Source organism: Sceloporus occidentalis, unplaced genomic scaffold (assembly GCF_023333645.1).
Source record: "Sceloporus occidentalis isolate IW3139 unplaced genomic scaffold, rSceOcc1.0.p SCAF_5, whole genome shotgun sequence".
NCBI lineage: Eukaryota > Metazoa > Chordata > Lepidosauria > Squamata > Phrynosomatidae > Sceloporus > Sceloporus occidentalis.
The window spans coordinates 38248830-38276626 of record NW_028316985.1 but is presented as its reverse complement, the minus strand read 5'-3'; the positions used below and the strand labels follow the sequence as shown (position 1 = coordinate 38276626).

Below are 27797 nucleotides of genomic sequence, written 5' to 3'. Positions count from 1 at the left end.
ATCTTGGTAGATATTTTGCATTTAATGCAAATTTCTCCATGTCCTTGAATGTGCACATCCTTGTTCCAAAACTACCTTAAATGTAAATAGAGTACTCAAGATACTATTTGGGTGTGGAAATGGTTTAGAAGTAATTTACATTAGAACACTGATACTAGTTTGCAATCTGCTTTGTGTGGCAATGGAAGAGGTTGGCAAAGAGCAATGCCTCTTTTGGGCAGAGGTAGGAAAGCTCTGAAGATCTGAGGCCCCCTTTTCTAGTGAAAATGCACCCAGGAGGAAAAGAGAAATCAGCAGGCAGGGGCTGAGATTAACTATAGCTGTGGGGGTAGGGGAAGCATGAGATCAACCTGCCTGCCTTCCTCTACTAATCCCTCCAGTTAGTAGCAGCACTGAGAGGAAAATGTGGGCATGTACCTGTCAATAAACTGCTGAGCCCAATATCTATTGGCAGAAAAACTGCTGGGCTTATAAACCAAGTCTGGAATATAGCAAAGTAGTTGACAAATTTGCAGAAACGTGGTTCACAGTCCTCAGTGAAGATGACAGGCACTGGATGTCTTCCAAAAGTGAAGGAATTGCAGGAATCTCGGGAACTCTCCAGCAATCGCTGCTGCTCCGACTCCAGCTAAATAAACGACCAGAGAAGCCAGGCTCTCGAAAGTGCTATCTTTATTTACAGAGTGCTAGCCACAAATCACCAATGCTACTATACAGATCAAACGAATACCAACTCCTACTCAAACCCACAAGCAATTACTGGAAGCCCTTGAGTTTATATACACTCCAGACCATGCAGTCTCCCAAATTCAGTCACTTCCTGTCCAACACTGTAAAGTGTCCTCCTGTCCATGCAGACATATGTTTCATCATCCAGGCTTTGTTGCACATAGGCAAGCAGAGTGACCCTGTGCCTATGAGCATCAGCTGTGGCTAATCAGCCTTGTCCTTCTGGTGCTGGATGCTCATGGTCACACACACATCTAATCATTTCTCAGTTTGCTGGTTTTAACCCCTAACAGTACCCCACAACTTGAGGTGTCCACTTCAATAGGCTGTCAGAATCTGGGATTTTCTGTCATATGTAAATATGTTCATCATGGGTATTATATTAGTATAGTTATAAAAAAACAACATAGTTGCTAGAGTGAAATGATGGGAATTGTAGTACTAAAGGCATGTAAGGGAAGCTGATTCAAAGAGTCTGGTCTCTGAGGCTGGAATTTGCAGGTGTGTGGGGGGGAGCTTTTCCCATAGTTGCGGAAGAAAAACAGATAAGGGTGAAGAGCCTGGTACAGCATTGGTGTCTGGGTGGAACAAGCTGCTGTGAAGAGGTGGTACATTCTGGTTGTTAAGTGAATTAGGGAAAAGCCTGCAAAATGTATGGACAGGTACCGTTAAGGTTATTCCAATCGTTGTGGATTATGGCTCCTGACTTCATATGCCTTCCTGTTAACGCCTTTGGTGTTTTCTGGAATAAAGTTGCCTGTTTACTACGCAGAAGTCTTGTTCACTGACCTACTGGGAGGAGTTAAACCAATTCTTGACATAGGCCTTATGACAGAGCTAGCCCCACTTGAACTGAAGGAGAAGGTTACAGAAAACTAAAGGTGCTTACTTTATCAAGAGAAATATAATGCGTCTTTGGAAAGATAACAGAGTTGAATTATGAGTCTGACTGCTGAGGCATATATCTCTGAGGGAATCACACTGTAGGAGGTAATTATGTGTTAATGTTACTGTGGCTGACTGCTGGGAATGGCCACATCCGTCCCTGCCCAGCAGCTGCTGCATTGGAGAGATCAGCCATGGTGGAGGGTGACAAAAACATAAATGCAGCAGGTGTTTAGCACAGGAAGGCTGAGGAAAGCCAACTCAGGAAGGAAGGAGGAAACTGGCTAAAGCAAGTAAAAGGAGAAGACTCTCCAGAGGTGCTGGTCCTTGATATATCATTTGAGGTTATTGAACTGGGCTGCTTTACCAAAGTTAGGATTGGGACAAAGAAGGGAACCACAGGACTTCTGTACCTTCCTTGAAATTCCTCCTTTCTGAGTCTCTACCTCCCAGGGGAACCTAAAGAGGAAGAAAAGGAAGCCAGGTTAGATCTGAGCTCACCACTTTGCTTAGTCAAAAGATCATGGCGCTCCTTTAGGATGATGTTCAGATGACACATGCCAAAAGGAGTGCCAGAAAGTGCCATGGCAGTGGCAAGAGCACCTTTTTGCTGGCTCTAAAAGGAGCGACATTTTGCTGTTTCTTTTAGAGTAGTGAAGCACCAGATCGAGGCCGCAGCATGCTGCTGCCGCAGCCCTGATCCAGCGCTGAAAGGGGTAGCACAGAGTTGCTCCTTGGGGGTGGTCTGTTTTGCCCCTTTGTGACACTTACACAGAGAACCAAATTTAATTGGAATGACATGCTTTTGCCAGAGGCTATCCCATTCTTCCCCTTTTTTCCTGCTTTTTATGATCTCTTATAAATCATCCCTGGACACTGCCTTCTCCACAATCCTTTTATGGTGCCCTCCATACATGTAGCATTCATATCTGTATTTATGATTTTGGTTACAGTATCTCTAGGAGCTGCACTTCCAGCAAGTCAAGCAATATTGTATTATCAGCGCCACAGGACAAAACCAGCAGATGTTGACTGTTCATATAGTCACATTGTATAGGCCTCACTGTTGTATGTAAAACAGGCACAAATGTGGGTTCTTATGGGATCATAAGGATGATCTCATGCAGAATGTTTCATTATATATAAGCAATGGCAGCTCAATATAATTCATGCTATACAGTATATAAATTACATTGGTGTAATTTAATTTCATCCAGGGAGTAAGGTCTGCAAACATAAAGACTCACTCTGGCTGATCCCTTCTAATTAACAGAGGGGTCATATCAGTAATCTTTATTTGGTCCATATGTCCATTCTTTACAGTACATGCATAGAGCTGTAAATAACAAAATTTTGTTGATTTGCAAAACAGACTCAGAGCTTCAAAATATGACTTTTGTACTTCAATTCAGTGGCCATGTTGGCCATGGCATAGTTTTAGTTATAGTTCAAAAAGCAACCTTTCCAAACACTGACCACAATATAGCCACACGAGAAGCAGAAAGAATTTTCTTCCTAATAGTCTGCCTCCCCTACCCCTTTAACTTTCTTTCTGCTTCAGTTTCCTCCACCCAGAAATGGAGAATGCAATGGAAAGAAGAAAAAAACCAGAAACAGTCAAAAGGTTCAAGAAGTTCACATTCAAAGCCTGGAGAGATTGGGAGAGGTGGAGACTCTCTGCACTCCTTACCTATAATATTGGTTGAATCTATGCTAAATACACAGATGATTTGGTTATAATACTGGAAAATCTTTTGGTAAATTCCAAAAAAGTCCTCCATTTGGTCAATGACTTTGGGGACTGTGTGGGATTCAAAATAAATAAATCTAAGTCAGCATTAATTACATGCAACCTGGCAAAAGAGAAAAAAAGAAAAATTACAAATTAAAACCAGAATACAGATCCAGAAAAAATTCAAATATCTAGGGACAGATATAACAAACAAAAATAGTGATCTTTTTGATAATTACTATAGGAAAAATTGGCAAGAAATAAAGAAAAATTTAGAAAATTGGTCAAAATGTCAGATATCTTGACTTGGTAGAATAGCATTATTCAAAATGAGCGTGCTTCCCAAACTATTGTATCTATTCCAGAATCTACCAATAATAAAAAATGATATAATATTTGGTCAGTGGAAGAAAGATATATTGAAATTCATTTGGACAAATAAGAAAGCAAGAATAAAATGGTCATCACTAATAGACAGTAGGGAAAGAGGAGGTTTGACCTTACCGGATTTGAAATTATATTACCATGCATGCTGCCTTGATTGGATAAGGGAATGGATAAATTTGGAAAATCGTAAATTATTAAATTTAGAAGGTTTTAATTTAATTTATGGCTGGCACGCATATCTATGGTATGGGAAGATTGCAAAGAATAAAATTTTCAATGATCATATAATTAGGAGTTCACTGGGAAGGGTATGGAATAAATATAAGGAGAAAACATATAGAACTATCCCAGACTGGGTCTCACCACACGAAGCTCTGCTCAAAAGATCAGGCATAGAGGGAAGAAGCTGGCTGAGATACAAAGATATTTTAAAAATAGAAAAAGGGAAAATTATAATGAAATCTAAAAAAGAACTAGAAGAGAACGGCATCAAAATTCAATGGTTTGCATATTTGCAACTATGTGAACAATATAGGACAGATTATAAGCAACCAGGGGTAAATCGGGAAGAGACGGAATTAGATCTGATTATTCGAGATGGCAAAAGGAAAGGGTTGATTTCAAAACTATATAAATTCTCTCTCAGATTGGAATTGGAAAAAGAAAGGATTAAATCCTGTATGATCAGTTGGGCAAAAAATATAGGACATACAATAAATCTGGAAAGATGGGAAAAAGCTTGGGGAAAAGATCTAAAATTCACATTATGCATGGACATAAAAGAAAACTTGATAAAGATGATCCACAGGTGGTATCTGACTCCTTCCAGATTAAGTAAAATTCACAGAAACTGTATGAGCACATGTTGGAGATGTAATGGTAGTGTTGGCTCCTTCTTTCATATGTGGTGGACCTGTCCTAAGATGCAAAATTATTGGTGTAAGATTAGAGAAATTATACAAAAAATGTATCAAACTGAAATGAAATTGGAACCTGAGTTATTTTTTGCTGAATATGGCAGACAACAAAGAAATTAGACAAAATCTAAAACCTATTTTCTACTTGATAACAACAGCAAGGATGTCATTAGCAAAGGTTTGGAAACATTCAGAAGTTCCCACGATAGATACATGGTTAAATGAATCATTGGAAATAGTAGAAATGGACAGGATCACAATGGCCTTAAAAGGGAAAAACGAAGAGTCAAAAGAAACATGGGACCCACTGATAAAGTTCTGTAAAGACAGATGGTCAACATAAATACAATATTAAGTGTAATCTCAATCTATAATATTTTATTTTCCATATAAAGTAGTAAATGGTTTAATATAGCAGTCTGGCTATGGAATAAAGAAGAAAGCTTTGCAGAAAGGTGCAATCTCTATGTTGGTATTCAAGAGGAGAAAAATACATACATGCACAAACAGTGTGAGAGGAAGGATCGTAGTAACAAAGAGACCTCGATTAAGAGAGGAATATATCTGATTAGCTGTTAAGAAGTATTTACTGAAATCAATCAGGGGGGAGGGGGGTAATTATAGTTGAATCTATGTAATAAGAATATAGAAAAGCAATGTTTGACGGGTGTAAATATTGTAAACTTCAATAAAGATTATTTTTTAAAAAAAGCAGTTAAACCAACAGGAGCAGAAACACATGGTCTCCTCCTTATGGCAATGCCAAAAGAAGATATAGAAAAGGTGGAGTGCACAGTTCTGTGGCTTACAAAGGTTCATTCTGATAAGAACATAAGAATTTCCCAGTTGCATCAGACCAAAAGCATTCTGATTCCCAGAACAGGAAACCAGATGTTTATGAAAAGCTTGCAAGCAGAACATGAAGGTAGTCGCTCCCTCCTATGGCTTTTTCCCATCAATTGGGAATTCTAATGGGGATGGAAAAGAATTTAGCTGCTTACTGACTGAAATTCTCATTGAAATAGCCTGTTCTGCACTTCTTGGGACAACTGCAAAGCACATTTACATGCGGAAATGTATATATTTGTGATGCTTGTGGTTTGTTGTTGTGTGCCTTGACGTTGTTTCTGACTTATGGCAATCCTAAGGCGACCCATTCACATTCACGCCTCATTCATCTGTGGGGCATCCAGGTTACTGTCCATATTGGATAACTAACTACTTACTTTCACTGGATGTATCCACATATATTGCTATATCTTCTATGCTGTAATAACAGCCAATCCTGACCACTGACGAAGACTTTATGTCGAAAAGCATTTGGTCCTATTTTATCAATTCATCACTTGTAATGGGCTTGCTATGTTATCCCTCCCATCTGTTTCCTTGGAGGTGTTGAAAACTTCATTTGTATTTGTATTTCATATGTATGACATCTCCATATACTCGATTTATTGGTTTGGATTCATAGTTCCATAGCCTAGTACATACTGGTTACATCAGCTTTTTTATTCATTTGTCTCATAAGCTTGTGATTTTATCTTTGGGCTCTGCATACAGACCACAGCATTTTTGTCTGTCTGTAGGATTGACTATATTTTACCTATCCCTCCCATTTTTTTATCCCATTCTTCTAGTTTGCTTCCAATAAAACTTTTGCTACTTTTTGATCATTGCTCCTTTTCCCCCTAGACTTTTTTGTTCAGCCGACCCATTCACATGTACATATCTGACATGTCACATAAAACATGTACAGTTGAAACATACTTTAGTGAAAGTGTAAAATGCCTTAAGATGCATTAGGAAAAGTCAGGATCCAATTATTATGTGAGATTTTAAACATAAAATCTCTGTTTCCATAGTTGTATAAGACTCTCTCATGTGACATTTCAATTCTAACATATGACAAGCTTTAATAGTGCAAAAACCTTATCTTTGCACAGCTGAACATACCCTACAGCTGAATCGTCAGCACATATTCACTGAATTGAGAAGTTAATGCCAATTAGAACAGACCCATTGAAATAATGGGGACTTGTTCAGTCAACACTTATGCATAGTTCATGGACTCAAGGGGTATCCTTTAATGGGCACTAACAAGAGCGGCATCCACACTGGGGGGGAATAACCCGGTTTGGCCCCGCTTTAACTTTTTCTGGCTCAAGGCGATGGAATTCTGGGAGTTGGAGTTTGTTGTGGGGCCCAGAGCGGAGCTCTGCTCCACTCTGGGCCCACAACAAACTCCAACTCCCAGAATTCCATCGCCTTGAGTCAGGGCAGTTAAAGCGGTACCAAACCGGGTTATTCCCTCAGTGTGGCTGCAGCCTAGGAATGCACTGTAAAACATTGTCCCATCTTTTGCCATGAAATGCAGATTAATGGGTGGATATAATAATGTTTTATATTTACTATATAGCATTTTTCTTCCAAATACTCAGGCACTTTACAAACATCATTTATAGTAAGAGTTAAAATAACCTGGAGGACAGGCCATTACTATAGCTACCTTATTTAAGATAGGAAGGGTGTTTCTGAGTAATAATTTGTTTGCCAAAGGTAGCCAGTGAGTCTAGAGCAATGTCTAGTCAGGGATGTGATATGCACTTGTAGAAATCTCTGTTTTGTCAGAATAAATAAACTTCCTTGCAATGGCCCCATGTCACTTTAAAATAAATACTTGTAAGTTTTTTTCAAGATGTATTTATCACAAAATAAAAATATATTTACCATGCTGAAAATTCAACTTTTCATTTTCCAAATGATTTTTTTTAGAAGTGACCAATAAGAATATGTGTTAAAGGAAGTGTGTGACTTTCCTTCTTTTTGTAGTTGTGTGTGTACTGATGACAGAAGCAAGAGTCTTACTTATATTACTTTTTCAACCAGATTAAAATATCATATTAAATCACACAGTAATCATATTAAAACACAGTAAAGAGCATTGGAGAATATAATATGATAGGAACAGATGACAGTGGAACAATGTAAAAGTGTAGTCAGATGCGGTCTAATCAAAATACAGTGGGCCCTGGGTATCTGCTGGGGTTTGGTTTCCAGGATCCCCTGTGAATACCAAAATCCGTGAATACTTAAGTTCCATTATATACAAGGACATAGTAAAATGGTGTCCCTTATATAAAAGGCAAAATCAAGGGTTGATTTTTGGATTGTTGTTTTTAATATAATATTTGTAAGACGTGGATGGTCGAATCTGTTGATGCAGAACCTATGGATACAGAACACATTGTAGCCTTTTATAGTGTTGTAGCATAGAAAGCTTGAAGTTGAAAGTCCACTGAGGTAGACTACAACATGAAAAGAAAAATGAGGTAGGCTATAGGTCTCACTCCTACACACCCCTAAAATGAGTAACATTATCTTCAGTTCCCCTCCTCCCTGTCTCAACCAGTTGAGCAACATTATCTTATCACCTTCCTGCCTCTTTTAACCAAGGTAACCTGCCCACAATTAAATGTAATTTCTTTTACTTGTTCAAGACTCCAATAAGGTGTGCTCTCACACTTACAAATAAGCCTCAGATGGACTGCACATTTTGCACTACCACAACTCCTTCTCTCCTACACACACATCTGTCTTGAATGCTTAGCACAGCAATAAAATTCAACTCTAACAGGTTTTCATGTGAGACATTTAGGGTGTGACATTACCTGTACCCACTCAGCAGGAATTATGTAAATTCCACCTAGTCACTTTCTGGTTGGAAAAAGATCCAAACAGACCTGAAACAAGTGATGGGGGGCACTAAAATGCCCTACAATGTAATGAAAGAGCAAATAGTACCGCTCTGAAGGTTTGCGGGATAGCATTGACTATTTTGAAGGGGGGGATCGAACCTCAAAATTCTGAAAAGAGCATACAAGGAGGGTGAGAAGGGGGAGGATAGCCCTCCAGGATCCTGTAGAAGGGCTGATGTACAACACATAGGGTTTCTAGCCTGAAGAAGAAGAGCCCTCCCTCCAGTCCATCTGCCTTGGTCCAGGCCTCAGTTGAAATTATCCAGATGTTTGTGGATTTCAATGGCTTCCCTGTGCATCCTGACATGGTAGTGGTTGGCATGGTCCAGAATTTCAGTGTTTTCAAACAGTATTTTATGTCCAAGATGGTTTGTGGCATGTTCTGCTACTGAAGCCATTGAAATCCACAAACATCTGGATAATTTCAACCGGAAAGAAGAAACCCTTAAAGTGAACACTCCCAGGCTCACACAGTATGTGTGTGTGTGTGTGTGTGTGTGTGTGTGTGTGTGTGTGTGTGTGTGTGTGCGCACGCACGCACACACACACATTTTCCAGGCAAGCATTATCTGAAGATGCCTGCCACAGATGTTGGCAAAACGTCAGGAAGAAACTCTTCTAGAGCATGGCCACACAGCTCAAAAAACCCACAAAAAACCATGGATGCCGGCCATGAAAGCCTTCGACTTCACAAAATACAAATTCATTTTTAAAAAAACCTGGTTTGGATCAGTGTGTCAAAATAAAAATAAAATCAACTCATATGAGATGTGGTGATTAACACTGTGGACCTTTTTAAGTTTCTTCAATACCCTTCTTCTACATTATCATATCCATGTCATTATTGATTTGTTATTTTGTTATTAGTAACTGTTAAGACAATTGTTGCTGTTTTTAAATGTTGACATGTTGACATGTTATACAATTCCTGAATTGTAATACAATAAAATTTGACAAAAATAAATAAATAAAATAAAACAAAACTTTGGCTGTGGTGCTGGAGAAGAGTGCTGAAGATATACCATGGACAGCCAAAAAGGCAAATGGGTCCTTGAACAGATCAAGTCTGAAATATCCCTAGAAGCCAAGATGATCAAACTGAGGCTGTGGCCACATCATGATAAGGCATGGATGAGAAGGCATGAGAGGACAATAATGGAAGGCAATATAAAGAGAGGAAGACCGCACACCAGATGGCTAGACTCAATTGAGGAGGTCACAGGCATGAGTCTGGAAACTTAAGCAGAGTAGTGGAAGATAGGGAGTCCTGGAGATGTCTCATCCACAGTGTTGCCATGAGCTGAGCTCAACTCAAGGACAGTTAACAACAACACACCCAAAATATATCACCATGATCCGTCCAGAAAATTGACAGACAGCAGGGTCCTGGTTGTGTTCTCCAATCTACTAAGGCACCTATGACATACACACATGGCTACCCGTATAAGTACACAGAAAATTGACAGTAAAGAGAAATCCCTAGTCCTGTTCAGTTTACTATATTATATTCTGGGTTACATACAGATGTTGTCCTTCCCCATATTACTCTGTCAATGGAATGACCGGATTGCAGACAATTGAACCCTCTGCCCCACTACTACAGTGGCTTGGTAAATACGATGTTATGTAACAAACTTGCTAGAAAAGTAGATGGAGTTGGGAGAAAGAATGTTCACTTGGGATTAAACATTTAATTACTTTTATTAATTGCTTTTCCAGTGACATTCTAAGATCATTCTTATGCAATTTATATTGCGCTGCTATTTCAGTGATTACTTCTTTGTGTCGTTTTCAGATGCTTATTTATACAAATCCATGCTAATATTAATGCATATGCCCAGCATATGCCCTATCCCCTACCTCCCCATGATTTCCTCCTTTTCTATTTTTTCCTTTCCTTTTAACCATACATTTAAAAATCCAATAAAAAATAAAAATAAAAATTCATAATATTATATTCTCTAATATGAAGATTATACTGTTTCTAACCACTATGTATTAATAAGCTGAGGGTATTTTAAATCAAAATCATGATCCTGTGGTCTTTTCTATGAGTCATGCTTATCTCCTCTGACCTGCTGCATTGCAGAGCTGAAAATCTCATATTAATTTAGCTCATGAAAGTATCATCACACAAAATGTTTTCTTTGACTCTTAGCCAAACCAGTGGGTACCAGATAGCAGTGCTGTGCAGGCATATAGCTACTCACATGTAGAGCTAAAACATGGGGTGTGCTTGTAAATCTCCACAACCATCGTCATCACATACCCAAGCTGCATCTGCACTGCAGAATTAATGCAATTTGGAACTGCTTTAACTACCATGGCTCAGTGCAATAGAATCTTAAGATTTGTAATTTGTTGTGGCACCAGAGCTCTCTGAAAGAGAAGGCTAAATATCTCACAAAACTACAAATCCCAGAATTATATAACACTGAGCCATAGCAGTTAAGGCAGTGTCAAACTGCATTATTTCTAGACCCTAGAAGCAAAATCTAAAGAGGGCTCTCTGTGTTCAGATGAACTTCCTAAACTGAGATCCTTGCCTAGGAAAGGTCCCTGTTCATGGTAGCTCTCTAACTACATTTAGCCAAACCTGGTTATGTAAATGTCTTCAGATCCTTGCATCTAGTACATATCTGGATGCACTGAAACTTTTTCAGTTGGGGCTTACATTCACACCTTTCAATTATGTCCCCAGTTTTAGTGCTATGTGAGCAGGTAATACATAGATCTGACCTGATGATATTATCTAGGAGTGGCACAGATTTGGAATGGCAATGGGATGGACATCAAGGAAAATACTTTTTCCTCTGTGGGTCTAGGAGAATTTTCAGGAATGTAAAATGTGAAATGTTGCAAGAGGGTGGTGAAGAAGATAAAGAGCTTCATTTTAGCCAATTGTTCTCCAGGACAGGAATGGCGACCTGCAAGGAAATGAAACAAAATATTTTGTGTGCAAGAACAAGAAAAAGCACAAAAAATCTATTTGTTTCCCCCTCCTCTCTCTTTCTTTCCTTTGGTTTACATTCACAAACCAAAACCACATCTTTCATTTTATGACAGCCACAAATTACCAGTCACCTCATACTGGCTTCTAGCCTCTGTAGCTGGTACCAACTTTGTCATCTCAGTCTGCCCAGATTCTGCTTTTGGCACATCACCACAAGCCTGCTTTTAATGTAGGCCTTGAAGGTATGTCCAGTTCTGAATTCAGTCTGGCTAGGTGACCACAGGCTGGAATAGTTCTGAAAATTGTTGGTAGGCAAATCCATACAAATGCGCAAATACAAAAGAATTTAATGACAATGAATCTTAAGCTGTACATGTTCTCTGGGCAATTTTCTCCTTCCAAGCTAGTGACAAAATGGATAAATGGTCCGTCTGTCTTCATTTACTTGTATCAAATAGGCTTGGGGTTTTTCTTTTAAATAAAATACATGTGAGGCTGCAGTGTACCTTCTCTTTCTCCTTAATGCAACAGAGAATTAAAAATAGTGTCCATCATTGAGGAAAGAGGAAGAAAACACCACCATTTTTTACTTTTCCACTTACATATCAATCATCTATGAGAGCCAGCATAGTGGTTTGAGCATTGGACTAGTATTCTGGAGACTAGGGTTGGAATCCTGGCTCAGCCATGGAAATCCACTGGCTGACCTTGGTCAAGTCACACTCTCTCACCTCAAAGGATGGCAAAGGCATAACCCCTCTGAAGAAACTTGCCAAGAAAACCCCATGATAGAGTTATCATAAGTTGGAAACAACTTGAAGGCACACCACAACAACAACAACAACATTAATCAGTTTGCTTCTTGACTTACCTATAGAGAAAGGCATGAAGGCTTCTCGGTTGACCAGTTGCCCATTTTCATCTAGAAAATGTTCTGGGTAAAATTCATGTGGTTTTTCCCACATGGTTTCATCCGTCATCATAGTAGACAAATGAATGAAAACAGCCGTTGCCTGAAAACAGAGTGATCAGATTCGTATATTTTTATCTCACATTTTAAAAAACAACATATAATATAATCAACAAATTATATAAACAAAGATTATGTGGAGCCTATTAGAAAATCTATATAGTTTTTCATTTCTAATTCCTGTACACTTCCTGCAACTGTTAGAAAATATTTCTGATCATTATGAACAGCTGCCAGATGGGCACATATAGCATTGTCACCTGTTTTAGATCTGTGGAGTGACCTCCTAAGAGTTTTGGTGATTAACTGAACTCAGACAAAATGTACTGAGACTGAAGGGGGAAAGGACTGGAAGTGCTAAGGTGGAGAGTCCCTGAATAGTGTGTTATTTTTATTTAAACTGTATACTCATTTTTCTATAACTACAAGCAGTAGAATTTTTGCATCTTAGAGGTTAAATGGGTTTGAGAAGTCTGTGTGAAGCAGACCACAGCAATAAAGCAAAGGAAGAATAGAGGTTTACATTCCTAGACATGCTGGAGAAATGAAGGATACAGGAGAGGATGTCCTTATATCTCCATTTTAGATCTGGCGGTCTAGATAGCATAGTTTAAAATGAGTTAAAGTGTCACCTTGGAAGCAGCTCCAGATTTTTATTATTATTACACAAACATGATATCTAATTTAATCTCTCTGTGCTATGTTTCACTGTGAGCATTGTTAAGCCCTCTGACATAGTGAACAACTAGGGCATGGTTCACCTGTGATCCCCTCCCCACACCAAACAACATATTGTTCAACAACTGTACCTTAGGAATGACAAACTCGCCAACCTCAGTATCTCTATGTGTCACATTAGGAAGTGTAACAGGTACAACATCAGCATAACGCTGAATTTCCTGGATTACAGCTCTGGTATAAGGCATTTTTGGTTGGTCCTCCATCATGGGTGGTTTTACTTTGCCAATCACCATATCAATTTCTCTGTGGACTCTTTCTGGAAATATTAATCAATTTAGAATTGTTAGACTGCAGTCTAGTACTCACCTCCTGGGAGAAAATCCCAATGAACTGAACTGAGCAGCTTTGTGTGAGATGGATACACCATATATTTACACACACACACACACACACACACACTCCACCCATCCTCAGTGCACTTTGCAAGGTACACTCTTACCTCGGGATACGAATGCGCCGGGATACGAAAATTTCGGGTTACGAAAAAAAAAAAATAAAAAATATTTCCGGGTTACGAAGGTTATTCCGGGTTACGAATAACCTTTTGGTGCTTTTCGGCGCTATTTCGCACCAAATCGCGGCTTCTCTCCATTAGCGCCTATGGCTTTCTCGGCTTACGAAGACTTCCGGGTTACGAAAATGGCGGCGGAACGGATTAATTTCGTAACCCGAGGTAAGAGTGTATTGATTGCACTGAACTGAGCCATGCACTTTTATTCTTGGTAGGAAAATGTCCAATCTGTAAGTCCAATCAGCCAAGTTGATTTGGTCTCATTCACACTGCCTTTGCCCGTGTCCACTGCTGGAATGTAGTCCTCCAAACTGCAATCTGTACAACTGCAGTCTATCCCAATTTTGCATTAATCTGGACCTGATACTAAGTAGCTTTTTCAGAGGAGTGGTAAGGGCTCCAGCTGGTAAACCATGCAAGGCACCACTCCATCTGCCCCAGTTCTGATCGCTTACTTTGAACCTCAGGGTGAAGGACCATGAACAGCAATCCCCAGAGAAAAGTGCAAGTTGTGGTTTCAATACCAGCACCAAAGAGATCCACAATAACATTAACGAGGTTTTGTTCACTAAAAGTACTTTCAGGATTCCATTTAGCCTAAAGGGAATTAAACAAGATGGTAATTTATGTAGAAATGGCAAATTATTTTCACAGTATTTGCGAAACAATCGTAGTGACCATTGTTTTTGTTATCAGTACACTGTAAGATATAACCTACGGCAGTAAACAAAAAGTGGGAGAAGTACAAAGAATATCTTGAAAGATATGGAAGAACTACCTATTCTTCATAAAAAGAAGCACACAGTTTCTTTTTTAAAGTGCCAATCATATTAGGAGCCTATCCCTTTGGGACATCTAATACAAGTCAGCTCTTGTTCTAGCACCAAACTAAACTGCTAGACTGCCCCCCACTTAAAACTTTGTAGTTTTAAGCATTTTATATTTTGACATTATATTAATGTGGTGTTTCAACTGTGTTTTAAAATTGTACTGTTTTGTTGTTGCTGTTGTTATTTTAAAGCCTCTTTTGTGAGCCTCCTTGGGTCCAGTTTGGGAGAAAGGTGGAGGGAAAATAAAATGAATAATATATAATAGATAATGCCATTAGTACAGGTTGAGTCTCCTTTATCTGGAATTCCAAAATCCAAAATACTCCAAAAACCAAATATATTTTCATGTGTGGTTGTGACTGTAAATAATAATAATAAACAAAACTTTTATTTGTATCCCGCTTTTTGTAAAAACAATCAAAGCGGTGAACAACATATAAAATCATACAATAATATACACAATTCACCCCTTAAAAAGAATTAAACACATTGAGATTAAAATTACATAATTGATATTTAAAATCTAATAATCACTGTTCGGGTTGTAACAAGACCAAGAATATCCATGATGTATGGAAGTGATTACTATATGGCCGAGTAGTTTATTCTGGAAAGGCCTGCCGGAAGAGATCTGTCTTGACAGCTTTCTTAAAAGTGTCTAAGTTGGTAATTTGACAGATCTCATCCAGCAGGCCGTTCCACAGACTGGGAGCAGTTGCAGAAAAAGTCCTCTGGGAGGTGGCAACAAGCCTGGTCTTTAAGGGTGATAGTGACCTTTGTTTTCTGTTCTATTTCATTCACAAACATTTTAAAAATATTGTATTAAATTGCCTCCAGGCAGCCAGAGTGTTGCAGTGGTTTGAGTGTTGGACTAGGACTCTGGAGACCAGGGTTCGAATCCCAGCTCCATGGAAGCCCACTGTGTGACCCTGGGCAAGTCACACTTTCTCAGCCTCAGAAGATGGCAATGGCAAGCCCTCTCTGAAGAAATGCGCCAAGATGGGTTCATCTTAGGGTCGCCATAAGTCAGAAATGACTCAAAGGCACACAACCACAGCAATGTATACAGGTATTCCAAAATCAAAAAAAGAATAATAATCCAAAACCCAAAACATGTCTGATCCCAAGCATTTTGGATTAGAGATATTCAATCTATACTCTCATCACCACTATGGCTTGACTAATTGTAGTGCTGGTGGCTGGGGCCAATTATGAAATTTACTTAATATGGCACATTAGGGTCTTCTCTGACAGAGGTGGGACCTGCCACTTCCAGAAAGTCCTTTTGAACATCTGGTCTGAATTTTGCAGATGTGAGTTCTCAAATACATCCCAAATGCTACACTGGGACATTTTGGCTAAAACCCAGGCTGACACTGAAAATGATAAGGCTATTGGTAAAAAAAATTTCCTACTACCACTCCAGAATGCGCTGGAACTGTTTGGCAAATTCACTGGATGGTGAGTACAGATAGCAGTAGAAGGGAGTGCATACCAAATACTCCTTCTCAATGCTAATCTTGCCATTTCACTTTGTTGTTGAAATCCAAAAACTATAAAGGAAGTCCAAATGATGTATATCCATAAATCTCTACCTACCTTTTCCATCTCTTCTAGAAATGCATCAGTTACATCTCTTGGAAAAGTGGGATCTCTTGTTTTCTTATGCTCATTTATAATCTTTCTCACCAGAACACAAAAATCATTGTAGAATTTCAGGATTTTACGATGTGGTCCAGGTAAGTAGGACAGCCAGGATCCTGTACCCAAAAGCTAATTTAACAATAATTAGATAAGATATTATACTTAATTAGAAGTAATTACTGTACTTAACTAAAAGTAATTAGACTTCTACATAAATACCTAAAGGCACCAAATCCCTTCTGTTTTAGTAAGCTAAGCATGGTAAGCTTTGGTTAGTAGTTGGATGGGAGACCACTAAGGAATATTAGCTCTGTGTATTCCTTGTATAAGAAAACTTATTAAAATTCATGAGGTTGCCATGCTGACAAGCAATTTAAAAGCATATATAGAGTGAGGGGAGGGGGAGAAGAAGAGGACGAGGAGGAGAAGAAGAAGAAGTAGTAGTATTTTAAATGCAAGGGTCGGATTTATTAGGGATTTCACTTGATATGAAACTACATTTTGATAAAAAAATTCATACGTAGCCACCTTTTTACACTCATGGAAAGATCTCTCCCAACTTCACTTCTGTTTCCCTTTCTCTACTTTCATATACTAGTCTTAGAATGAAAATTGTTCATTCCTGTTTTGTTTCTGTACTTAAGGTTAGAAGAAATTCATTTTCAAAAGCCTCCTGACATGCTGATAAAGTAGTCCAGTTAAAAGTATACAGTCAGCCCTCCGTTTTCATGGGGGATCCGTTCCGGACACACACACACCCAACGAAAATGGAAACTCGCAGATATTCAAGCCCCATAGGCTTAAATGGGGGCTCATGTGCGCAAGCAGCCACAGGCGCATGCTTAGGGCATGCACCCCATTTAACCCCCTCCGTTTGCTCCTTGCATGTAAGCTAGGGTCGCAGATCTGAAGTCCGTGAAAACAGGTGGGCAACTGTAGTTCACTGACATTCTTCTAAACTTTAGATTTCCAGGCAAGCCAGACAAACATCAGGAGGCTCTTGTATAACCATAATAGAGACTGATTATATATCTTTGTAATATATAATGATACATACTAATAAATAAGATTTTATTATCAGAAAAAATGATAATGAACTTGTGTGGTTCTAAAAGTTTAAAAAGTAGCTGTCAGAATCCAAAAAAAATTATTTACCCTGCAGTACATCAGCAATAAGTATCTATTTATCCTCTAGTTTATAGACAGACGTTTTTCTGTGATAGGAATGTATTCATGGACTTTAGGGGGAAATTATATACAGAGAGTTGGAAAGATATAAGGTGTTCCTTTGTCTGGGCAGTTTTGCCCCTGAAAACTCTACACACAAGAAAGAGTAGTACAGTATCTTCATTCTCGCTGTGTATCTGCAGTTTTCTGCCATTGGATTACTATACATGTATCTATACTTATTCTGATGTACCATATATTTTTGTGTGCTTGCACTGCACATTTTTACATTGTTTGGCTGGACACGTGGCATTTATTATTAAAATATAAGCCAGTGTCTCTTTTGGAAAAGCAGTTACACTTTTTATACAACAGTTGGAGTTGCTTCCATTTCCATTCATATATCATTATGAGCCTTGTCCTGATTTTTATTTTGAGGGTGCTTTACAACCAGCTGTTTCTCTTTAATATTCAAAAAGAGCTCAATGAAGTACCAGGGGTAGGATTCTGCTTGCTTCTTTTATGATTTCCTTAGATGAATGCAATAGCTTCTGGAAGGTTTCATCGTTGTATTCAAAACGATCACCAAATACTAGAATACAGATGACATTGCCAACTGCCTGAGATATTAATTTTTGTGGATCAAAGGGAGAACCTGTGCAAGATGGAAAAAACAAAACAAAAAAAGAGCAGGGACATTACATTTTCATAATATATGGCTTAACTTTCATTACATAAGCTTTATACATGTAGGCAAGAAAGATCCAGCACAAAAGTATTTGAAACTTGATTTCTAAAACACAGAAAGCAAAACCATTTTTAAATTACCACGCTTGTAACCTAAAGGCCATGCAAACTGTAGAAATTTGGAGATCCATCTCTTCATATATTGCAGTTACTTGATACCAAGAAACTACAAGGGGTGTTACAATATTGTATACTATAGTTCTGCTGGACTCATCTCATACTGCCCAGTTCCATTGCTTCTACACGTACCTGCAAGGATTTTCCAGCACTTTACACTTTCCTTTTCATGTTGGAAATAAAGAAAAACTCAGTGATACACAATACCACTAGAACTGTGGTGGAGAACCTATGGCACATGTGCCCTCTTTGGCATGGGAAGCCATCTGTGAGGGCACACGTAGACAGTTCAAGGCATGGGAGGGCAGGGGAAGAGGAGAAACAGGCATGCACCTATTCCTCCTCTTCCCCTGTCTTCCTGTGCCTTTAACTGTCTCTGGGGAGGCAGCTGAAGGCATGGGAGGGCAGGGGAAGCGGAGGAATAGGTGCATGCCTGTTACTCCTTTCCCCGCACCCTACTGTGCTTTTAACTGTCTTTGGGAAAGTCCTGCCCCCGGAAGTCCTACCCTGGATGTCCCCCAACCCAGGTGTGGGAATGCCATTGAGTTGGGAACTCAGGCTCTAAAAGGTTTGCCATCACTGCATTAGAGCGATGCATAGTACTAGAGGGCAACAGAACTACAGGTAGCTAGGGTTCTGTAATTTGAGTCATCTTTCCATTCTTTGTTGTGCTGCTTGTTGTTGTTGTTGTTGTTGCTGCTGCTGCTGCTGCTGCTGCTGTGTACCTTCAAGTCATTTCTGCCTTATGGTGCCTCTAAGGTGCCCCTATGATAGTGTTTTGCTGGCAGAATATGTTCGGGGGCGGGGGGGTTACCTCTGCCTTCCTCTAAGGCTGGGAGGGTGAGGCTGGGAGACCGTGACTTGTCCAAAGGCACCCAGTGAGTTTCTATACTGAACAGGAATTAAAACCCTAGTCCCTCAGTGTCCTAGTCCAACACTCAAGCCACTGCACCACACTGGGTCTCAGTGTGTTGCTTCCTTACTTGTTATTCTTTCTAGGAAATCTCAACATTGGAGGTTACTGTATATATTCATGTATAAGTCTAGAAATTTTAGTCAAAAATGGACTCAAAAAACCTAGGTTGACTTATCCACAGGTCAGTGTAAGTACTGTACTTTAACTCTTATCAAAAAGGTGAAAGGTGAGAGCTTAATCTCCTCAGAGCACCTAAAAGAAGCATCAACCCACTCTACTATCTTATCCATCCAGCCTTTAGTGTGAGCAAGTTATGCCTGTCAAAATTTTAAAAGATTTTTAGCACTGTTTTCCTTTGCTACATCCTTTACATCCATTGTTACATGCTGCTAAGTTTTACCCTCAACTTATCCAAAATCCATAATTTTGGCTCCAAAACCTGTCCTCGACTTATACATGAGGTTGATTTATAGTCCAGTATATATGGTAAATGTGTTAATCACAGGGAATACACATCCCCTTTAATGCCTCCTTTGACCTCAGACTATAAGATTGCAAGCAGAGGAGCACACATGCTTCTATATAATTTAGTAATTTTATACTCATCATAAATAAAATATGATGATGATTTGAAAAAAATAAGTTGTTTTGATATGAAATCTGAGAGAAAGTTCTGAATGCTATCGTATTACCTATGATCCCACAACATGAAGTGGGTACGTTTTGTGTCCAGAAGACAACAGAAAGGACATAAGTGGTCCATGGGTGGATCGTAAATAATATAATTGACCTCTTTATGGGAATGGGTAAAAATGGCTTGCATGTGGGACATGAGTGACAGTTATTCAAGTGGTGGAGAAAGAAAAGAAGTATTGGTCTCATGGAAGTAAACCATTCAGTAAACCAATATTGTCACCTCACAGGTGTGAGTTGTGAAGTGTTGACAGATGGAATTGTGCCAAAACCAAATTCACAATTCGATTAATAGTAGGCAAATCCAGGAATTTCACCTTTCGAATTATGGAATTTCAGAATATTTTAACTGATTCTTTATGTTGCTATTTTTCTGTTTCCTCTGTATCTTCAAGATCATTTCACTCACATTACACTTTTTATCCCATCTTCTTATCATGCCTGTCTCCAGGCCAAAACTGGAATGACCTTTCTCCATTACCACCACAGTCATAAGGATCATATTTCTTCCTTATCGCAACCTAAACCTTTTCTTGTGTCTTCAAAAATGAAATGTACCTTCCTGAGATTTGAACTCAGAGCACAAATATCCAGCTTCCTCAGACACTCTCTGCTCAAGTGTTTTCTTTCCCATCCCAAAGTTTTTGAGGGTAGTGATACAGAACTTCCTCTGCTCCTTCCAGCCCTCACTACTTGTTGCCAGGAATATTCCTACAAAGCACAAAAGAAAAAACTTAGAATTCAATATGTGCCTCTTGATTTCTTCCAAGAATCATTTCAAAATTAAGTTCTCATTTTGCTATTTCTTCCCAAGATTGTTGTTGTTGTGTGCCTTCAAGTTGTTTCTGACCTACGGCAACCTAGCAAATAGCAAATCATGGGGGTTTTCTTGGCAAGATTTGTTCAGAGGGGGTTTGTCTGTGCTTTCCTCTGAAGCTGAGAGCATGTGACTTGCCGAAGGTCACCCAGTGGGTTTCCATCCCCAGCAGAGATGTGAACTCTTGTTTTCCAGAGTCGTAGTCCAACATTTAAACCAGATATCTTAGAGAACATACTTTCTCAGATATCTTAGAGAAGTTCCCAAGTGATTCTACCAATACTTTAAACCCATCCTGATTCTACCATCTGGATCACCCAGGTGAACTTTAAATAATGCTGCCAGTCACTTTCCTGTGGCTGATGCAGCCAACCGATGGAAGCTCTCCTCCAGATGACAAGTTATTATCATAGCATTGCATATGTATAGTCATTTTGCTGGAACACATTTAGTTCATCAACACCAAAGCAGCACTTGCCTTCACAGTTCTTTACACGACCTACTAGTTTCAACAGTGGAATTGGTGGTTTTTCAATGAAGTTCTCAGACTTTCGCCCAAGTGCTTCCTTTATCATTTTGAACCCACCAATTACAGCATAATTTTTCCATCCAATCTGGAAAGAGAAGGTTGGTCCGAACTGCTTTGCCACCTAAGATGAATAACAAGAACAAGAGAAATTTAATTTGGTACAAAGTGCAAAAACAGATCCACAAATAATGGAGTGTGAGTGCTCTCTCTTGCTGTCTTGAAAAACAGGGACTTATTTCAACTTTGCAAGCTCTTTTTCAAAAGAATAGCCCCAAGAAAACAAGAGCTGCATGAGTTGTGGGCATTTTTGGACACTAATAAGCATTCCAGTTCTATCCAAAAGTAGAAATAATAATGCGGAATAAAACTAAAGTAAAGTGAAACATACACTTTTAATGGGGTATCTCCTCATCCCAATGAATTACAGTCCTGACCCACCATGAAAGAAATTTTGATTTCCCTTGTGGAAATTAATGGGCCACCATTCCCTTCTGTTTGGATCTATTATGGTTCACTAATATATATATATCATGGGACCATTTTCGTCCTGATATTTTGCATTACCTGACTCCGCCCCCCCAAAAAAAGTTTCCAGAAAATAAAAATTTAAATTTGTTGGAAAATGTTTGGTGTGTTTGCTGGGTTAAAAACAGAACAAAACATACATAACCAACAGGGACGTAGCCAGGATTTTGGGAAGGGGGGGGGGGGGGGTCCAGACTAAGTGCCACCATTATAATGGGGCTTGGGTGTGGCGGCGCGGCAGCACACACCATTCATTTTATCTAACGGAAGGGGGGGTCCGGACCCCAAGACCCCCCCTTGGCTACGTCTCTGTAACCAAGTGGCTGGAATATGGCGGCACTGTTTACTGTTATAACCTATGTTATAAGTCTAGATATGTGTGCATTCTTCAATGAGGTATGACTTATACCATCCTAACATATTATGGTTAAATGATTTATAAAAATATTAATGTGCCAATGCAGTAGGTAACTGGAGGGTACTATTCCTTTCAGCTTTGTCTTTCACTGTGAGAACAGCTGCCATCTCTGTCAGTATTTAGGAAAATCATGTTTTGGCTTTTTTTCCCCCTATGCTCTATCAGTGTGTAATAAAGTTACTTTTTTTAGACAACAACTCCCAAAATCCCACTGTTACCATAACCAGTGGCTATGCCAGCTGGGGAAGTCTCACATTTTAAAAATGTAATTCTCTTAAGCTCTCCTTCCACTGATATCTTGGGTAAACCATTAATTTTTGAAATGCATTTTCAAACAACTTCCAGTACTTTCAGAGCTAAACAAATCAATACCGTACTTACATCCAGTAATGTCTTAAATGGATTTTTAATATCAAACACCAAACAGTTCTTTCTATCAATAATTAGCAAGTTCCCAATGAAAGGCAGAGGAGCTGGCCCTGGTGGACTGCGACTACATCTCTTTCCCCGCTTCAGATAATCCAGCAGCAGTGCAAATAATATGAGAGAAATAGTCAATGCTGTAAGGTTATTCCAGCAAGATGAAAACTGAGTCCATAGCCAAGAGATGGAAACTGAGATCCCAGTCACTGGATTAAACATCTTCATTTTATTTCTTCCTTTCTAAATCTCAGACGGCAAATTTGTTCTGGTTCTAGATGAAAGCATTACAGCAGTTGGAGACATCAGATTTTCTGTCCTGGATAGGAAATAGTGGTGGTCACTAGGAATCAGTTCTTTGTTTAGAATATTTACCAATGTCTACTGGGTGACTTGTAATGGTAAAATGTTGAAATTCAATACAGATCAATAATAAAAAATAATATAAAAACAAAACAAAGATGTCAGTAGAATAATAGAATCACATAAATGTAGACATGGATGGGACTGGATGCCAGGTATCATAAAATCCAGTGTAGGAGTCTTCCAGGATTCCAGATGTAATTGGAGTGCAACTTCCAGCAATCCTACACAGCATAAACTATCCAGAGGAATTTGAGGAGTTGCAGCTTAACTACATCTGGAAGGCCACAAGATTTCCACCCCTGATCTAGTCCAAATTCCTGCCATTGCAGGATTCCACAGCATCTAACACACACCATACTACACAGCAGACTGAAAATGCAGTGAATTAAAAGCATACAGACCTAGGCTTTGACAGCACCAGAAAGAGTGTAATGATGCTGCCTGGCAAAAACATCACATAACTAGAATGTCTCCACCAAAAATTCCTTACCCACCACACTTCCCTGAACAAGGGCTCTAATTATAATCTCAAGGTCCATGTAAGAACATGAAGCAAGTGGTGATCCTTCTGGTAATCTGGATTTAGGCTGCTAGGGGCTGAAAGCATCAAAATCAGATCTTTGAATTGGGCTCAGACTCAAGAGTTGTCCACATTGGCAAAATAAAGCAGCTTCAAACCATTATGAAACCTACTTGTCCAGATGACGTACTGGGTGGATATCAACACAGAGCCATATTCTGGGGTGAACAACGGGAGCAAAAAGAAACCCCAATAATCCGCCTTAAAGCAGAAAATGCTCATTGTCATATGTGCATATAAATAGCACTGCATGAGTGCAGGAATGCAGGAAAGCAAAAATACAAATGTATAACAAACACAGTAGGTCACCAATAATCCAAAAGATGTAATTACAACATAAACCAGACAATCCAACAGGGGGGCATGGGATAAAGGGGGCATGTAAATGAAATGAAAATGAATGTATGGGAGGGCTCCATGATTGTGCTTTGCCAATGTGTCACTGGGTGCACTGATGCAGTGTACAAGCAGTGTGTCACACATACAACTGTGTGTTTGATCGTGTGGGCATCCAACGGGAAGGTATCTGGGAGGGAGGTGGAAAGTAACTGGAAGCTACAGGAAGTGTGTTCATGTGATGGTGCACATGCATGGTGGGGAAGTGGAAAAGAACTGAGCAATGTGGCTTGATTCCATGTGGTGCAGATAGCCCATGGGTGTTCAGCCTGCCTTTGGAGCTGGCTGTACGGACAGCAGGGCTTCCTCCCACTTTCATAAAAACCAGCATCAGTCCAGTTTTTCCTGCCCATCTGCTCAGCCCCTCAGAGTGTGAGACAGAAATAGTGACAGAACACTAGGATTATATGCCCAGTGCTGGTTAATAATACTGTAGTTGTATTATAGAGTAGATGAACATTATGGACAGTTTTCACATTCAGTCCCATCTACATGCATACTCTTCCTGTCTTTGGAGAAAGGGATCTTGGTGTGCTAGGATACTACTTTGTAAACTAGGCAGCCGACTAAGTATACTGCATCTGTTGCTGATCCTGAGGGCACTGTGTAGGTTACACCTGCCACAGAACATCACCGCTTTGTCCTGATGGTCCTGATGATCAATGGGAGGTGGGCATATATTCATCCAGTATCTCACTGATTTCTACCCAAATGAACTGAAACAAAATTTTCAGCCATTTGCACTGAGTATATTCATTAGGTACACCCATTTCTAGCAAGGAAAGGGCCACATCATACTGGCTACCAAACAGGTGCTGAAGAATGTTCAGGAAGGGGGAAAGGTATCAGCCCTAATTCAGCACCGAAATGAAAATATATAGGGACTGAAAACCAGACCTTTAAGAGCTAACATCCTATCCTTTGCCTGGATGGACAAAACTGACAATTTTGTTTTTTCTCTCATTGGAATTTCTAAAATTCAAGTTCCTTCCATCCTAAATACGAAGACATTTGCAAATTTTGGTAGTTTTTAAATCAAACTGAAACAAATAATCACTACTTACCTTTTGTGTCTGGTTCCCAGAGTATCAGCACACTCTTTCAGAACCTCTTATTTTCAACATACCTCAATGAACCTGTGCGCAAATCCAAAGATAGCAGAGTAGCCTTTAATCAAAGGAACATCTGAACACAAACTCAAGATGACATTTCAGCCCCAACATACCACACACTCAGGTAAATAATTCCCAATTAAATCCAGTGCCAGCTGATAAAGTTATGTTGCTTCTCCTGTCTCAGCACCTCTGTCCAAAGGTGAGTAACCCCTGCCTTGGTTTTGATGCTTAGGAATCATGGATTTCAGCCACCCCTTGTGTAGAAAATTTACATTTTTGGACCACATGAGCAAGGATAGGAAAACCTCTTCAGTACCAGATCCACTTTCCCTCCTAACTAACTTTCTGCAAGCTTTCTGTGCAAATGACCAGAGAGGCCAAACAATGATGGGGCCATAATTAAGGGGAGTTGGGCACACAGCGCAAGTAAATGTAGCCACTCTCACACACTTACACAGAACAAAGGGCTAGCCCAAGACATTTTGCTCCTTGATGCACAGCAGTAAATTGTATCACACTAGCAAGATCCTGTGGGAAAGCGATTTAAAGTAATAATAATAGTAATAATACAATTTATTTATATTCCGCTTTTTTGGAAGGAATCAAAGCGGATTCCACAGTATAAGGATAAAACATGATACAGTTAAAATTACAGTCAAACAAAGAAACAAGCCCATATCCCAACCCTCCCCCCATCATAAAACATAAACAATACATATAAAGAGATTAAACAATAAACTGTGTTAAAAAAAACATTCCAGTACATTTGAATTTAAACAAAACTTGCAAATGCGGGGAGTTATTCACACCAAACTGATTCTAAAATGAAATAACACAAAGTTAAACAGCAGTTAAAGCAGAGAAAAGCGGCAGCTTTTTACTTTCAGGATGTTCTGAAGGTAAAAAGCTGCCATTTTTATCCGCTTTAATCGTGGTTTAACTTTGCGTTATTTCACATTAACTGCGAAGTCATGTGATAAACTTCAGTTATTTCCGGGTTTTCTTTGCTTTAAATCATGTTTAAATCCCGTTTCCCCGTGGGATGTCGCTAGTGTGATAAACACCATGGACTTGTTCTATATTGTTACTGCATTTTTCCTGCAAAGGAGAGGCACTCCCCCAAACCAACAAAGTATAACAATAAATAGCCATTTGCTGTCCTTCCCAGGTGCAGGGAGACCCAAATTATCCCATATACTGCCTACTCCTGTGTGAGTGCTCCCACCAGTTTCCATCACACATTTTATCTCCAACCCATTTCTTCTCTACTATCTCAGCCCTGCACTGCTGGGAAAGCAAGACAAAAATACTGGCATAGCGTTGTCAGTTATCGAAGCTTATGGGTTTGGCACCCAAAAGTGGGAGAGAGTGCTGCTCTTCTTGGCACGATGGGACCAAGAACTGAAACTCTGCACATGAGCTGCAAACACATTTTGCAGATGTGGGAAGCTGCCAAAGGGTACATGGTTACGAACAAGCTGTTGGCATATAACATGCTGAATTTAGGGGTCATCTCAGCACAGGAGAAATAACCTTTGCTGCAATCAGGAGCCATGTAACACTGGGAAGGGAAAGCTGGATACAGTAGAAGCAGATCAGAGTCTCCCATGCCTGGAAGAAACGCCTGGAAGAAATGTGGGGGAGAGATGGTTGTGTGGAGGGATGGAAGAAGGGGAAGGGAAAAGGTTGTGTCTGTATACACACATACGCAAACACACACACACACACACACACACACACAAAACCAAGTAGGAAGATTTGGTCATTGACCAGTATACAAAATAACTTGATAAAATAATAATTGCAAAACACAATTATTAATAATTGTTAAAAAACAAATTCAGAAATAAAATCAACGTCGTGTTATACACAAAACCAAGCTTCCTGTCCCCACTTTTTATATATATATATATATATATATATATATATAAAAAAATTAAAATATGTATTTAAAAATAAAATTAAAAAATGTTTTTAATTTTAACAATTTAAATTTAAATTTAAAAATTAAAAATATTTTTAAATTAAAAATATTTTAAATTAAAAAAACATTTATATATATATACACATACAGTGGGTCCTTGTTATCCGCTGTCTTCCTTTAGACTGTTTAATTTTGTATCCTACTTCATTAAATTTGCTTTTAGTTAGTCTGCGTCCGCTTTAACCCCTTATTTGAGTTTTAAGTGCGACTCAGTTTTAATTTTGTACATATGGGGACACTCTGATACTTTTAATCTTGTATTTTATAGGCTGTAATTTTGTATCTGTGTCTCGTATTCTATTGATATGGTCTGCTGACTAATCAATAAACTTGTTGTTGTTATCTGCTGGAGATTGGTTCCAGAAACCTCCCATAGATAACAAAATCCATGGATGTTAAATGATATTTAAAATGTTTATTTTATTTATTTATGGTATTTATGCCCTGCCTTTCAGTCCTAAAGGCTATCATATATATATATATATATATACACACACACACACACACTTATATTATATATCTCATATATATCTATATCTATTTAAATATATTATTATAATAATACATAAATTAAAATTTTCATTAAAATTTTAAATAAAATAAATATCCTGGAGGTTTCTCCATTATGTTACAAATATTAAGTTAAGCCTTGAAATAAAAGCTATTACTTACACACCCTCCATCTCTTCACTGTTTTAAAGGGGTCCACCAGATAATAGACCACAACCTATTTCTGCCCCAATGGCAGATTTTGGGGGACGCACCCAACGACAATACGTCATTGTCCAGCCCTATATTATTATTATTGTGATGGCAAGACCGAGAATCGAACCCGGACCCTGCAGCGTCCCAGTCCAGCGCTCTATCCGCTACACCACGCGGGTTCTACCTTAGCCGCGCGACCCACCTTAAACTCCTTCCATTCCTGTCTCCGCGCGCCACAGCCGATTAGG

At 39.1% G+C, this 27797-nt stretch overlaps 1 protein-coding gene across 7 annotated transcripts; it reads right to left on the bottom strand.

The window, feature by feature from the left end:
• Positions 1–662: 662 nt before the first annotated feature.
• LOC149311998 (cytochrome P450 2D14-like) lies at positions 663–27797 on the bottom strand. 7 transcript variants are annotated; one of them, XR_016281219.1, is made up of 13 exons: positions 27517–27727; positions 24810–24881; positions 22365–22722; positions 20990–21161; positions 20253–20405; positions 17716–17876; positions 16010–16183; positions 14036–14177; positions 13138–13325; positions 12230–12371; positions 11145–11332; positions 3305–3415; positions 663–2073 (listed from the first exon to the last, which is right to left on the bottom strand). XR_016281219.1 is itself a non-coding variant. In XM_089523749.1 (12 exons), the coding sequence occupies exons 3-11, from the start codon at positions 22629–22631 to the stop codon at positions 11154–11156; spliced, it is 1578 nt and encodes a 525-aa protein (XP_089379875.1). In that variant the 5' UTR covers positions 22632–22722; positions 24810–24881; positions 27517–27727; the 3' UTR covers positions 663–2073; positions 11145–11153. The 7 variants fall into 7 exon arrangements, 6 of the variants coding, with proteins under 6 accessions (XP_089379875.1, XP_089379877.1, XP_089379879.1 ...); XM_089523749.1 differs by lacking the exon at positions 3305–3415; XM_089523751.1 differs by lacking the exon at positions 663–2073 and having other exon boundaries at positions 2096–3415.

Coding starts and splice junctions, on each gene's coding strand:
- LOC149311998 (XM_089523747.1), bottom strand. CDS start 22,631: ATGAAGATGTTTAATCCAGTGACTGGGATCTCAGTTTCCATCTCTTGG. Junction 20,406..20,989: donor TCGTGTAAAGAACTGTGAAG/GCAAGTGCTGCT, acceptor TGTGCTTTGTAG/GAATATTCCTGGCAACAAGT. Junction 11,333..12,229: donor CTTCATGCCTTTCTCTATAG/GTAAGTCAAGAA, acceptor ATTTCCTTGCAG/GTCGCCATTCCTGTCCTGGA.